The 16,817-nt window shown below is 34.6% G+C and overlaps 1 protein-coding gene across 3 annotated transcripts in view; it reads right to left on the bottom strand.

The window, feature by feature from the left end:
• Window positions 1-16,817, bottom strand: part of kcnip1a (Kv channel interacting protein 1 a) — an 87,220-nt gene that overhangs the window by 43,933 nt on the left and 26,470 nt on the right. The window contains exons 1-2 of one of the 3 annotated variants that reach the window (XM_058797357.1): window positions 10,949-11,035; window positions 8,833-9,104 (exon numbers count right to left, since the gene is read on the bottom strand). The exons of 1 other annotated variant lie outside the window; for it this stretch is intronic. In XM_058797357.1, the coding sequence (XP_058653340.1) occupies window positions 8,833-8,890 (58 nt within the window). In that variant the 5' untranslated portion in view covers window positions 8,891-9,104; window positions 10,949-11,035. Of the gene's footprint in view, window positions 1-8,832; window positions 9,105-10,948; window positions 11,036-16,817 lie in introns of those variants that run through there. One more of the 3 variants, XM_058797358.1, reaches the window with a different exon arrangement.

Genomic DNA, 16,817 nt, shown 5'->3' with positions numbered 1-16,817 from the left:
AATTTTCAGTCTATTTTTAATAAGATTATTCTTAAACAGGCAATGAAAATGACTCAGGACCCTTCTCATGTGCTTCATCAAGAATTTGAATTACTTCCAATTTGGTCTACGTTTTCGTACTCCAATGTCTAGATATAACCGTTATAAAAACTCTTTTGTTCCTTTGGCTACAGGGCTGTTAAACTCTAATTCAAGGGACACAACTGTGTGATCATTATTATTGATGTTGGTACTTTGTTATGCAGTTTTTACCTGTATTGCCCAAAACAAATTTCCCTCATGAGGGACAAATAAAGTAAAGATTGAAAATTAAGGTATACCTAGTTGTCATGCTCTTTCAGCATGCACAACGTATTCCACTTACAGCCACCATATTATATAGGGTCATATAATGTGTTGATCAAGGCATTTTTAGGATTTTGTCCATAAAATGCTTGTTGCGAAATACTTAATTACACCACCGACTGTAAATAATCACAGATTCAAAAGTAATCTTATTGCCAGCTTTGAAGGGTATTTAATGTAATCATGAGTTATAATAATAATCAATTAAATTTAATTCAAAATTAAATACATTTTAATTGTTTTAATTGAATTATATTTCAAATGTAATAATAATAATAATATCAATTTAATAATATTTTATTCATTTAATTTTAACAGTAGCAGCAATTACATTTAAAATTAAAGTTATATAAATAATTAAAATTATTATTTTATAAATAATATTAATAAAAATTTAAATATTATTATATTTAAATGTATTGATCTTGTTATTTTATTAACATCAATTATGACATTAAAATAATTTAATAATATTAATAATTGAAATTATTATTTAATTTTTCATTAATTAACAACAACAGCAACAATTACTTATAATAATAAATAATTATATATAATAATTACTATTTAATTTAAATGTATTGATTTGTATTATTATTAACAGCAATTTTTATTCATTTAAACGTAATATAATAATAATAATAATACACTTAATAATAACACATTTTATAATATTATTACTACTATTAACATTACTATTAAAACACTATTAATTACAACTATTAACAGCATTCATTCATTCAATTAATCATTCATTCACCACAAAACAGAGTTCAAGAAAAGTTTTCCTTTAAAAAAAAAAAAAAAAGGATAGATTTTAGTCATTAAACTCAGGTGATTTGAGTTTTAATCTGGCTCGAGACATTAATCACTTCTTTCCCTCTCTCTGCTCCCACTGCTAATAAAAGTGTCAAATGGCTGACATTAAAATTTAATAAAAAGCAGAACGTCTGAATTTGTTTCACGACTCTACTAATAAAGAACTCACTAAGGGCAGTCTAACTACTCTGATCTGCTTGGTGTCTCGCTCTGCTCATACTGACATATTACAAATAACAATTAGCCCGTGATATTCGTTTTCCACAGCTGAAGTCACATAGCGCTGGCGGCCGGCCACATCAGCCTGATGCCAACATCTCACATCGCCTCCTGCTTCACTGCTTCACTGCTCCTGTGCTACGGGCATTTCCTCCAGTGGGAATAAAGCAGATTCCAAAATCTGCATTTGCATACAAAAAAAGGAACATATACCATGGTATTACCATAAACATGCAGCATGGAGATTCTGACCATGTACAAAGGTAGCGCTATGGTGTTTTTTGCATGCAAATACCAGAATAAATTAGCATGGTAATCATTCTGTATAGTACACTATTAAAAAAACTGAAGTTGTAAATAAAACATTAAAAGATCATTTCAGTACGTTTCACAAGAAAATACTCATTTCAATTTATATGCTTCAAAATTTAATCGCGATAAATCGTTTGATAGCACTAACATACAATTAATACAAAATATTAAAAAAAGAATAAATATTTTATTATTTAAATGTATTTTTTGTTGTTTTTTATTTATTTTATTATCATTATTCCAGTTTAAATATTATTATTACTACTAATAATTATAAAATACATTTTACACTTAAAATGATCAGAATTATTATTTTCATCATTACATATACAATATTATTGATAAACGTTCCCTGTAAAAGGACAAATAACAGTATAAAGTATAGTATATATAAAATACCATTTCGGTCTTTCCACTTCAATGTGTTATTTGCCATTTCTTCGAAATTATTTGTGAACTTAGAAACAATTTTCATATAGAAATTGCTAGTAAAGTAAATCCTACATCTACTTTTTTCAGTGTACATACCAAAATGACATATTACCACAATACTTTTGTGTTGTGAAGCTGATTTAGGTTTAAAGCCCTGTAAGCGCTGATATTAATGTGGTACGAGGTGACATTTGTGTTGTCGCGAGGCAGAGAAATGGAAACGCAGAAAAGCATGACAAAGAAAGCGGATGTGTAGTTCTGTTTCTGTCTCATCACCCACTGTTTTCATTCACTGCCTTTCATTTTTTCTTGGTAACCTGACCTGATTTTCCTCCCTCTCTCTGTGGAGGTCTCAGTGAAGAGCCGCACGTCTTTATGTAATGAATGAATCATCTGTAATGTCTGCCGTTTCAGGGCCATTTAAACTCATACAGCTGGAAGACTGAGCGAGAGAGAGACATTGAGAGAATTCAAAGACATTTAATCTGCCCACAACCTGTTTGTTCAACAGCCCATAAAATAGCTGTGTAATAAACACACCTCTTGTGTATGTTTTTCAGACGTTCACCGCGCACTCGCTCTCTCTGGACAGAAACATCTAGAACAGAAACACAGGCTGTTTTCCACAACATAAGGTTTTTAAAAGATATTAAAATACTCTCCAAACTTAATCTACGGAGTACAACCGAGTCATTCGTTGATTGATTCCTAAAAATCAAAGAAAAACTGGCTTGGCACTCAATCAACCAATGATGTGAGAGAGGGGTGGGGCTACATGTTTGGCTGACCAATAGCAGACAGGGGGCATGTACACATTACTTGTTTGAAATCTGCTGAAAAATTAGGGTTCATCGTTGAACGACTTTACAATAGTGCTGCAACCAATAGTGCTGCAACCAAAGGCCAAAATTAAAGCTATCAGTCATAAGAAGCTAACTTTTATTATTTATTTCAGAATATAAACTTCAATAAATAAATTTAAATTATATTTTAAATAAAATACAAATATATACTAAAAGGCCGAAATGAAGATATAAGAGTGAGGTCAAAATCAAAATATGCCACAATATGCCAATAGTGACGGATCAAAAAAAGAAAAAAACTCTATGTGGTTTTCCCTCCTGATATTTGCATGCATGTAACTCAAAATGTATTAAAGATTTTAAGATCTTAATATCCTTCTAGATTCTGGTTCTTAAAGGAGTCCTATTATGCTTTTTCACTTTTTCAACTATAGTTAGTGTGTAATAATACTGTTTGAGCATAAAAAAGATCTGCAAGGTTACAAAGCTCTCTAAGTCCAATCTAAAAACAGATATTCTGTTTAACAGAAAAAAAAACTTTGTAAGAACTACAACAAACGGCTCGTTCAGGTTACAGTGTGCTTCCTCCGGATATTGTGATGTCACAATGTCACTCATTTAAATAATCCCCGCCCATGGGCGAGGCCTGGTTGTTCCACCCTGGTCCCAAAACCCCTTTACTTGTGATTGCAAAGGTTCTGCACGATCCTCTTGTTCATAAACATTCCCAGGGTCTTAATCAGGCTTAAACTGGTATGGCAAAATTGATCATCAATTTGAGCAGTTGAAACTGATTTCTGGAACATGCTCTAAATGATTCACCAATCATAATGCACTGGGCCAGCTAACCAATCAGAACACATGTTTCGGAAGGAGGCGTTTCATCAAAACAGGAACTAGAGCGTTTAAGACAGACTGGAAAGAGAGGGGCTGCAATAATGTAAAACATGAAATATAATGCATTTTTGGAAGAATCAAGCATGAAAACCTATTTTAGTACACCCCAAAAACCAAATCAAGACTTCTGAAAAGTGCATAATAGGATCCCTTTAACAAACTATCCTTTTGGGGTCTTAATTTTTAAGGTCCTATATGATTCCATTCCAGAGATATGGTGATTTCAATGTGACTCCATGAGTAAATATTAAATTGTATATATTTTCAATGGTCAAAAAAAACAAAAAAAAGTGGGTCACTTTGGCCCTGTCCCAAATGGAACAGTTCATGTGCACTTGCGGTCTTACGGACTAACTATGGCCGCCGCTTGCGGTGTACACCCATAGGGTGTCCCATTCGTCATTTAAACGTTCAGTTCATTTGTGGCCATTATGCACCCTCGATTCACACTTCTGCTCCGCAGCAGACTTCTACTCAACAGTCAACGCGGCATTACGTCACGAAAGTGTGGACTCAGAGGAAGACCGCAAGGGTTTAGGGTGCCATTTGCATACAAGTTGACACTTCTTTCTTAAAGCTGTAGTCCATAAGTGTTGCCTCTTTGTCGCCATCTCTGTTTGAAAACCTGCAATTGTAGCTATTTGCGGAATTATCTTCCTTGCATGGGTTGTGCACCGGCACAGATAGCGCCGATGAATCTAATGTGTGGCTGTCAGTCACCGCACTGGTGTGGATACTGCACTTTGCATTCACAGATTCTAAATCTTGAAAGTATGACCCAAATAAGAGTTTTCACTGGAGAATGTCATCTGAATAAGTAAGTAACAACTGCCACTTTTGTTCTCATCAACTGAGGAAAAAAGCATTACAATAAATTGCGCTATCAATGGTGATTAAATCTAATGATCGGTTAGCTCATATCACATCAAACCGTGCCAATTATTATTATTGTTATACTTTGTTTTCAAATTATTGACATTAATAACATTAGCATTGCGTGAGTGCGTGTGTGTATTTATTTAGTGTGTAGCCTATTAGCATTACCTGTAGATTTCAATTTCTGTACAGTCTGCATAGAAATTGTTCTTGTAACCCAAAAAGCAAATTAAATTTCCTTACAACTCGTTCTCTTTGAAATAAATCTTTTATCATAATGAACATAGCAAGACGGAAAAAAAAGCACAACATAAGAAACTCCATAACTGTATTGATTAAGCGAACAAGTGTGCTACTGTTACCTTATTACCCAATGAACCATCGAAATATCTTACCTGTCCAGCAGAAAAAAGCTGTCTCTGCGTCTGTTTTAAACCCCTTCAAAACAAGGAGTTCATGCCACCTTTCAAAAGCCCTGCAAATATTTATTTTTGTTTTAGCAATGGCCCGGTAGCATTCTCTTTTTTTCTGTAGCCATTTCTCAGTACGAATTCTTTTGGTTTTGACTACGGGTGAATCTCCAGTCACTGATGATTGTCATTTTTACCTTTCTGGATTACAATACTTGCAAAAAAAAAATTATTTTGGATCATTTTTAACCAAAAAAATTACGGACTGCAGCTTTAAGGAAGAATGTCTAAAGAACAAATAATGCTGAAAGTAGAAATGTAACTTGTTTCTCAAATCAAAACAACTGCACAAAACCTGTAAAATAAATTTGTGGAAAATGTAGTTCCATAAATGTTATATAAGCATCCATAAATGTTAGTGAAAAACAGCACAGGTCTTATGACACTCTCATCTCATTGAAACTGCACCTATTACAAAACCATGAACCCTTTGTGTTTGCAATCCTCGTGTTTTAATTTTGGTGGCTTCATATGAGCAATTTCACATATGTTCTGCCAAACGGGGGAAAGGGGGGAGGGGTGTGATTCACAACAGATGTTTTCTTTAGGAGGTTGTTTAATTCTAATTAGCGAATGTCAAACGATCATTTCTATAATTCAGTTGAAAACACATAATGTGGCATTTTGTAATAAAGTTCTCAGCCAACTGTTGTTTTACTTGCCAAAATTAATTTTTACTTTCATTAAGCATTTGGCAGGTGTTCATTTTGGCCTTTGGGCATCTATTTCAGACACCGATCTACTGATGCATTGAGATGAGACTTTCAGAGCTGGTGTTTAGCTCCGGTGGGAGTGAAAATACAGAGAAAATATTAAAAAGTCAAGACAAAAGTCATATTAAAAATAATGTGTTACAGTGTTAATATCCGATGCTTCTCCACTACAGCCATCTTTAACATTATGTTACATCCACACCACCACAGACAGAGCTGGCTAGTAACTGATTACATGTAATCTGGATTACGTAATCAGATTCCAAAAATTCAGTACTTGAAATTAGATTATATTACATTTTAAACTGCTTGTAAATCAGACTAGTTACTTGTATATGTTTTTACTGATTATGTGATTATATATAATTCATACAATAACAATAAATTATTAATCATTTCAACTTTAACATGCGTTTTCTCAATATGTCAACATTGCATCAACTACTGATGAGCACATTTATTTTCATCTGAATTTAATTTCATTTTGTATTTTTTATTTATGACAACATACATTCAACATGCCTAACCAATCTCTGAAATATTTCAAATTATTTTCTATTGTTATGAACAGAGGTATAACTCAAAATTCATTCACTTTGCAAAAAAAGCAATATTGCCAAGTATTACATTCTTGTTATTCTAGTAAAATGAAAAATTAGGAAATATTCTATTCCTTTGTGGTTTAATTATAGACACATCAAAGAGTTAAAGCAAACGCAGATAAGTGGCTTTGTCTGTGTGAATTGAAGATAAGAAGTAGCCCCCCCCCTCACACACACACACGCACACGCACACGCACACGCATACGCATACGCATACACACACAGCAGCTCAGTGAAATACTTCCACTTCATTTAAAGGATTGTGAACAAACGGAGCCAATCTTCCATGATGCCCTGGGCCAAAAGTGCTTCATTAGTATGACTTACACAGACAGATAGTAATCTAGAATTTATTTATTCATGAAAGCTAATTCAGCCATTAGTTATTAGTAGAGGAGACCTGTAATCCCACAGCACAGACCTCTGTGTGTCTGGATACCGATACAAAAGCACAGCAGCTAGTGATCTGAATGCTAATGCAGCCCTGTACGCAGCTCTTTTACTCGCCTCTAGTTAACACACTCAGTGACCAACAAATCACATCATATAAGCAAACAGACTATACCTGAAACGTTCAGGACAGATGTGATATGGTCAAAGGGTGGGGGTGAGGACTGACTTCAGTTACCTGTTCATACAGATGTTATTCAATACGATTCAGTCTGCTATTGTATGCACACGGCAATTTAAAAGGTCACAAACGACAATTATGATTTTCAATCCCAAACTCTGACATGAGTGCAGCAGAATATAAACTATTATCTCAGCACAAAAAATGTTCAACACAAACATTACATTTAACCTTTCTACAATTATTTTTTTACTCTTTTAGTATCATTAGTTACTGTGTGTTCAAGCTCTCATGAATTTTTGTTTTTATATATTAATATATTTTCAATCTCTTTTCCCATTTTATGATTATATTTTCTATATAGAAAATAGAAATAATTTAATTTGTGCATTTTAATGTGTTTGAAAGACAAAAGCCTTTCAAATAACCTATGGGAATTCAAATTAAATTCATGGGTTCATCAATAGTTGATGCAATGTTGAAACACTTCTATAACCTGAAATTATTTTTGTAAATCCAGTGTGTTCAACTGCAGTGTCGCCACCTGACTAATGACTGATCTCTGTGTGAATGTCCACAAAGCTCAATGATTGTCTGAGTGTATATAAGCAGTAGGCTATTTTAGAAAGGAACATTTAAAACTGTAGTCTGATTAGGAGTATTTTAAAATATAATCTAATCTAATTAGAAGTCTTTAATTTTTAGAATCTGATTACGTAATCCAGATTACATGTAATCAGTTACTAGCCTGCTCTGTGTATTGTACCACTGTGAATCCCACTGGCCTGCCCCTAAATCCAGCTGTCACACAAACCTAACATATTTTCTGATTTTCATAAAGCCACACACAGAGAAGCTGATTTAATGCTAGAGTGAATACCATAACCTTTTATAGACCGCCAGCTCATTGTGTATTTACACAACGTCTCATCTGGGAACATTGAGAGAAAGCGAGAAGAGAGAGAGATCTATGAGTGAACGCTGCTCACACACATACGATAGGCTTTGCCATTGTTTTACCTGAAGAAACACAAACCAACTCTTACAAGCCAAACACATAAAAGCATTTCTCACTCATTCAAATTTGTTTATAAAGGTTAATGCACTTAGTGTAATAAGAAAACTTCGTGTTCTAGAACATATCATTAAACCAGTGACATTCAAACAGCATACGATACGACAATTGCTTATTATTGCAGTTTGCCTAGTTGAGCATCACTCTCATCCTTAGTGATCTGATCAAATCTTTACAACACTGTAAAAAATGATTTTTTTGTAAGTTGTAAGTAAAACATTATTGGAAAATACCATTTTATTCTTCCTTCTTCAAAATAACATTTATTTCAATGCGTACCTTACTGTTTCTTTTTGATAAAATGTTACATTTACTATCCATTTCTGAGTGCAAATTGTTTAGACATTAGACAAATTGTTCTTTATTCTAAGCGATCAGGCACACCATTTTCATCCGCTGAACCATAAAACAGACGGAAAAAAAAATCTACATGGAAAGCAAAACATATCTACAGACCAGAAGATCACAGAGACGCTTTTCACTGCAGACAATAAACAACCACCTAGCAACCACCCAGAAAACCCTAGCAACCAAATAGAAACATGCTAAAAAACACTGAAAACACTTAGCAACCCCTTGACAATGCATGTTTTCCCTGTGCAAAAAACCCAATTTTTTTTTTCCAGAAAACCAAGAAAAATCTAGCTGTTTCAAAATTATGAGTGCTACAGTCATACAACGCAGAGAAATGCTCTTACCTGTGTGATAGTTCACCTGTTTGCTCTGCAAGGAGAACGTTCCCATGACGAGACCCATAACTGCCGTCTGCTGCTACACACCTGTAGCATGAGACAGTGCCGCGCTCAGATGAGAGCGAAACGTGTGTTTGTTGACGTCTAGTTCAGCGTGTGTGTGTCTGCACTTAAATTGTAGATCCTTCCTCTCTCTATCCTCCTTGATCAATGCATATCAATCTTTCTCTCTTTCTGTCCGTCCAAATCTCTCTCTCTCTGTCTCTCGTCCTCCCACCCTGGAGACAAATATAAAGAGAGCGAGAGAGAGTTAATGCCAAAAAGGAAGAGGACGACAACCAGGGAATGAGAAAAACCTCAGGAGACAGAAACACTCTGGCAGAGGAATAAAGAACAGAGGAAGTGAGCGAGCGATCCTGGTGTATGTGTGTGTGTGTGTGTGTGTGTGTGTGTGTGTGTCGTCATCTGAAAGCAGAAACGGCAGCCCAACCTTCTAGACAAAAGTGAAAACACTTCAGAAAATCCATCTTTCATTATCCGCTCATTTCACAGGGCTCAACACAAAGCTTTTCCAGCTACTAGTTTTTTTTAAGCAAGACAGCACAGGTGAAAAGGGTAAAAATGACAACCAGTATTTGATTGATTAATCATAGTGCATTAAGATAATTGGATTGCATTACAGGTTTTATGAAATGGTATGTTAAAATATGCAGATTGTCTAATTAAATATGCACAAATTTGCATACATTTCCAAAACAGACATTTGATTTGATTGATACAAAGGGCATTTAGAATTTCTTTTTATCTCTCCATAAATCAGAAAATACCATTAATAGCCTGAAAAAAGGAATAAAATGTTCTATTAATCAGATCAATGATATATGAACAAGCACTTCTGTAAAAAATATAATTTAGATAGGAATATGTACAGTATGCTTAATTAAATGAGAAAAAAAAACTAATTTTGAGAAAACAGATGTACATTAAAAGATGTATAATAATTTAAAAAGTACAGATGCAAATAGATAGAGTGTAATAAAATAAAGACTGAAATGCGTGAGCTATTGCAGATGTTTGCTTTCCACTAGTATGAAAGACAACATGTTATGAAAAGACAAATATCCCAAAATCTCAGAATTGACCAGTGCATGAAAAAAAAATGTTTTGCCTGCAGTATCTTGCCTTAGTTGACCAAAGGCTGCACAAAAAAATACATTGATTTCTCTGTACACTGCTTGAAACCATTTAAATTGTAGTTGATTTTTTTAATTAAAAAACTTTTGGACACTCATTTCAGTATTTATATGCTATTATAATATTTAATGTTTTTATTTAGCTTATTTGTTTCAGTTCACAAAACTAAAACAGTTTTGTTATCATTTTTATGGGTATTTTATATTTATTTTATTTATTATACTTTATTTCAGTTATATCACATTTCTCATTTTTACATTTAACTTTTTCATCTAATATTTATGTTTAAATTAACAAATTGACATTGCACAGAGCACTATATAAATAATCATAACTTAAACATACCAAAGAACTTATAAGTAGAAGTAATGTTTAATCATGAAAATCTGACTTGTTCCGTGTTTAAGTGCTATAATCGAGTCCCTGGTGCATCTACCAACCCACAAAATGTGAAAAAGAACAACTCAGTAATTTTTTTGGTAAGCTTTTCTCTGTAAACTTGTGAAAAAACGAGCCGCCCCATGACGTAGATTATAATATTACCACCCCTTAATCTGCAAATCTCCACCCACGGTGTCGCCATTGTGTTTTCACAAGCGACAATGGTGTATCAGTTCTAACCATGGCGAAAGCTCGAGGAAAGCATGCTAACTGTTCTGTCTGTGGCTGCACTGATGATCACAGAGCACTATTTAGAGTCCCAGCCTCAGAGGACACAAGAGAGTAGTGGATTTGTTGATTTATTTACTATATATTACGCTGCTGCCACACAGATCCAATATAAACATGCGATTTCTTTCCCAGCTGTTTACCTTCACAGACATAACCGACTGTTTTTGTAACTCATGTGTGTTTTTAACATAAACTTGTGTGCATTTGACAGTTTTAGTGCAATAAGACATGAAAGAGAACTTGGTTTAGTACTCACATGCTGTGTGACAACCGCTTTCTGTGCACATGCTGAATGGTAATCATGGTAATCAAAACCAAACACTGAGGAATGAGCTGTAAAGGCACAGCCCTATTCTAGAAAATGGGGCGGGAAGCAGGAGCTCATTTGCATTTAAAGAGACATGGACAAAAACAGCTTCTGAAAAAAGTTTTGGCTTCCACTCAAAATAGGCATTTTCAAAATTATATAATAAATTATCTGTGGGGTAATTTGAGCTGAAACTTCACAGACACATTCTGGAGACACCTGAGACCTACATTTACATATTGTATAAAGGGGCATAATAGGCCTCCTTTAAAAAAAATGTGTAGATGTTGCTGTCTGAATTTCTGTCTATTCAAAATAATAAGACTATGCAAGTAATAAGACAAAACCAATCAAATGTTAAATCTAGGGACTGGTTCTTGTTCCTCAAAAATGCTGTTTGTACAGTAGCTGTCTGGACTGGAACCTTGTAAACACAACATTGAGACTGACATCTCTGACATTGAGACTGAGGCCATTTTGTGCAATGTGCATCAAGCAATACATGAATGATCTAAGGCTGAGACAAAACAATATGAACAAAGCATGAAAAAGATTGATTGTTTGTCTGACTGAAGAAAACTGAGCTCAACTTAAAAAGACGACAACAAACTCAGAGCAGAAACTAACACTGTCTACAGATCATCAACACAGACAGTGGATAGAATAGTTTGAAATTAAAGAAAATAAAATTATACACTTAAGAGCAGCTTGTCTGCTTTGCACAGCTCTATATATCCTTTAAATAGAGCATAATTAGTGGTTTAATAACATCAAACATCACTATAACTATTGCTTCTACTCAAGGTTAGTGATTTAGACCAACCACAACACTAAATATTAAACTTTATCATGTAACTCAATCTCATGTGCCTCGAGATGAGGTGTGTTATTACTTTTCTAAAGGATATAATATTTTCCCCTTGCATGCAATTGTCCTTTGAAGAATCATATTCATGACAATACAATACAGTTTCATATAGACTGTATTCTGTGACTCTACGATCATCTGTCGGACAACTGCTATGGACATCTTCTGGACTGAGGCAGATATGAGCTTTATTCTATGCCCTATAATATATATTTAATTCAAAATGAATCATTGATATTTTGGAAATGAATGTTTCAGAGGGACACAGTCTGTCCTGAGGGCTGCTGGTGTGTGTGTGTGTGTGTGTGTGTCTTGTCAAACTATGAATGTACCACACAACTTCACGAAACAACACATTCTCACACAAAATGCACCTACAAATAACACTATAGAGAGTTTGTGAAAACACAAATACACACACAAACTCCTGATTCATCTCACCATGTTCAACAGTGCAGCTAAATTCAAATCCAGTTCTATTCACACCCAGTTCAATTATTTAGAAGTGGCATGATATATTAACAAATATATGATTCACGAACAAATGACTCTTATGAACAGTTTGTTTTAGTGAATGAAACCCGTAGAGCAATCAGTGCAATCCAGTCCAGGAACAGATGAGTCTTACGAACCGGTTATTTCCCAAAAGCGTCATTAGATAACTATGGTCGTTAGTTCCATTGAACCAGTGATCCGATCACTGCAGTGTGATTCACAAATGACTCGATAGTACTAGAAGGTTATTAGTGAATGAAAACAATGCAGAGCAATCACCGAAGTCTGCTTCACTAAAAAATATTCACAAACCTGTTCAGTACAAATTACTGTTTTAGTGGATGAAAATGATGCAGAGCGATTAGAGTAGATGGATTCATGAATAAAGCACACATACATCTGCAAGATGTCTGTTAAAGATCACTTGATCTGGAAAGTATCTGCTGTGTACAAACATCTGACAGACGTCTGTAAGATGTCAGTTTTACATTCTAAATCATAAATATCTTAAGGACATCTAATAGCCATCTATTTGACATCTGATAGGAAATGTCCTATAGACGTATTGCAGATGAGCAAACACTCATAAAAAATACGTCTTGCAGATGTAAATGCAGACATCAAACAGATCTCTCTGTGATGCACGTGTGCTATCAGGGAAATGACTCTTACGAGCCAGTTATGTAGTGTATCGAATATAGGCCTATACGGTGCCGTGAAAAGATTTTTGCCCCCTTCCTGTTTTAATTTTTTTTTTTTTTGCATATTTAAAGGATTACCAAAATTACTCCAAGAGTGCAACGATGACTCATCCAGGAGGTCATAAAAGAACCCAGAACAACATCTAAAGAACTGCAGGCCTCACTTGCCTCAATTAAGGTCAGTGATCATGATTCAACAATAAGAAAGAGACTGGGCAAAAACAGCATCCATGGGAGAGTTCCAAGGCAGAAGCCACTGCTGACCAAAAAGAACACAAAGGCTCGTCTCACATTTGCCAAAAAATATCTTGATTTTCCCCAAGACTTTTGGGCAAATATTCTGTGGAATATTGCAAAAAAAAGTTTAACTTTTTGGAAGGTGTGTGTCCGTTACATCTGGCATAAAACCAACACAGCATTTCATAAAAAGAACATCATACCAACAGTCAAACATGGTGGTGGTAGTGTGATGGTCTGGGGCTGCTTTGCAGATTCAGGACCTGGATGACTTGCCATAATTGATGGAACCATGAATTCTGCACTCTATCAGAAAATCCTGAAGGAGAATGTCCAGCCATCAGTTTGTGACCTTAAGTTCAAGCGCACTTGGGTTATGCAGCAGGACAATGATCCCAAACACACCAGCAAGTCCACCTCTGAATGGCTCAAGAAAAACAAAATGAAGGTTTTGGAGTGGCCAAATCAAAGTCTGGACTTAAATCTGATTGAGATGTTGCGGCATGACCTTAAACAGTCCTTTCATGCTCGAAAAGCCTCCAATGTGGCTGAATTAAAACAGTTCTGCAAAGAAGAGTGTGCTAAAATTCCTCAACAGCGATGTGAAAGACTCATTGCCAGCTATCGCAAACGCTTGATTGCAGTTGTTGCTGAAAAGGGTGGCACAACCAGTTATTAAATTTAGGGGGCAATTACTTTTTCACGAAGGGCCAGGCAGGTTTGGACAGCTTTTTTCCCTTAATAAATGAAATCATTATTTCAAAACTGCATTTTGTTTCATTTTCAAAACTGCATAACTTTCTGTTCACTTACTGAACAGAAAGTTATCATTATTTTGGGAAACACTGATAACTTCAGCGACTCTAATGTAAATATGTAAGTATGTCAATAATTTTTTTTTAAACTGAATTAAAAACATACAGAAACTGGAAGTACAATGAAGTGTTTTGTTGGCTCACAGACTGAAAAAAGTATTGCCATGTCTAAATACCCACATTTGCGGTCTTGGCCACTTGAGAGCATGTGCGCAAGACTGTCCCAGGTTTTAAAAACGCTGAAGGTGCTGTCAAACGATTAATCGCATCCAAAATAAAAGTTTTTGTTTGCATAATATATATGTGTGTACTGTGTATATTTATTATGTATATATAAATACACACACATACAGTATATATTTTGGACATATTTACATGTATTTATGTGTCTATATTTATATAATACATTTTTTTAATAAATATATTTAATATATCTAATATAAACATATTTTTCTGAAATATATACATGCATGTGTGTGTATTTATATCTACATAATAAATAAACAGTACACAGTACACAGTACACATACATATATTATGTAAACAATTTTTTTTATTTTGGATGCGATTAATTGCGATGAATAAACGCACACTAAATCTACTAGAATACTGCTCCGAAACGCTATTCGAGGCTTAGTGTATCCCATCATGCATCATGTTTTGGAATAAATCGTGAGATCTGACGAGAGGTCACAGAAACCTTTCCAATGTAAGTTAAATATTAATACAATAGTTATTACCCATAATTTGGTAGAAAAACTAAGTTTTGCAAGTTTTATTTGTGAAAAGATGAGTAGTGGTGATATTTATTGTGTACAACATTTGCAACTGCTTTTTATTCACTTAATTAGAAGCACCACAAATTAAATTGTGTCATGTTATAGGGACTACTAAACAGATATTTATAAGTTGATTTTAAAATGCAAAGTATTTAAAATAAAAATCAAGCTATGTAAACACTTGCATTTTTACAACACTATAAGCGTGTCCCATCAGGTAATGAAAAGTTCTACACACACTTGTGGTCTTCGTCCTCACCTGAACACTTGGGCCAAATACAGGAAATACGTCATATAAGTAGTCAAGTGGTCAAGCGTAAAGACTGCAAGTGTGGGTTTTTGGACAAGGCATCTATCTAGATCCCCTGAGAGGAAACCGTAACCCCTCCCTGACAGCAAATTTTAATTAATCACATTAATGATGACAAATTACCGTTTCAATTTCAAAGACAAGCACTCCCTGCAGGCCAGAGATAAAACGATGTTCAACAGCCTTTTAAATCAGACTCAGTGAATACAAATATCCTCCTGTCTCATCAGAAAAATGCTTTTGAACTATGATTTAAAAGAATAATAATATTAAATTTGGCATCTCACTGGCAGTGCAGTTAGCAGAATCTGCATCCTAACTAAAAAATTAAATAAATAAATAGCAGTTTAAATAGCAAGGAAAAAAAAAAAAGTTTTATGAATACAGGAACGTCAAAAAACTCTTATTAACATGTCTTGTCAAACAGATGTCATGTTTAATTGGCCTGTCATTGAAAATAAAGGCGTACTTTTTCGCCTTCTAGTGTTTAAAAACGAGAATCACAGCGTCAGTCTCACAGAGAGCTGAACAAAAGCGCACCGCTGCCACCCAGCGGCAGACCCCCCAATTACAGGCTGAGATTTCAACGCCAACAACACCCAAGACTACATACACAACATATTATCAACACGCAAATAACATGTACTTTACATGCAAATCTCAATAACAGACGCATTTTTAAACAATTAAACAAGATGTTTCATTTATAAAAACTGCAGACAGATTCCTCAAACCATGCAATGCCCTTACGGCGTTCTCTTTTGCGTGCTTATCATCAGACAGTTCTGGCAGTTCATTAAGGGATTTAATTAAGTAAAGCATGTACTTAGAGAATTCATTATGCATTCAGCACACAAATGTGAATTTATATTGTAATCCAGTGTGAATTCGTTATTGTGGCCTTTGTCTCACAGATTTATTCACTGAAACTATGTAGAAAGTAGAATGCGGCCTAGGCTGTGGCAGCCGGTCTGACAGTTGTTTCTAACTGGTCAGGAAGAAAGGGTCTAAATAATTATTCTCATATTTTAATTCTTTCTTTGGGCCAGGGTTAAAAATCTATTAACATTTCTCAGTGTCATTATTCCGCTGTAAATTATTGTCTCGAGCACCCATGAAGCAGCATGGAGACAGCATTGTCACATGATAACTGTTACTTGTTTCAGCGCTGGTCAATCACCGCAACAATCGATGAATCAATCGCTTGTGATTACAGATTAATGCATGGCTGAATTCGGAACAGCATACTAGTATATACTCATACTTTTCCATTATTATTATTATTATTTTTATTTTTTACATTCTATAAAATAGTAGGTGGTTCCCATCAGCATTTGAAAATAATTGGGGCTGATTTCTAAAAGACACAACGCCAAAAATCAAAGAATGTTAATGAATTAAGAATACATGGACTGTAAAAGCTGCATGGACCCAAAGCAACACATATTTTGAATGTACAGTACTACAGTATATAATTGCTGTATGTATCCAGTAGATGGCGGTATAAACTAGAAATATTATTGCATTTGGGTGTAATCAGCCTCCTGCTGCGTTTACAGGCAGCCAAAGTGAGTTCAAACTGTGGTTTTAAAGGTAAGATAATAGAGTGTACG

The sequence above is a fragment of the Onychostoma macrolepis genome, chromosome 14 (assembly GCF_012432095.1).
Source record: "Onychostoma macrolepis isolate SWU-2019 chromosome 14, ASM1243209v1, whole genome shotgun sequence".
NCBI classification, from domain to species: domain Eukaryota; kingdom Metazoa; phylum Chordata; class Actinopteri; order Cypriniformes; family Cyprinidae; genus Onychostoma; species Onychostoma macrolepis.
Note: the sequence above shows the minus strand (reverse complement) of the source record. Positions and strands in the feature narration are given on the sequence as shown.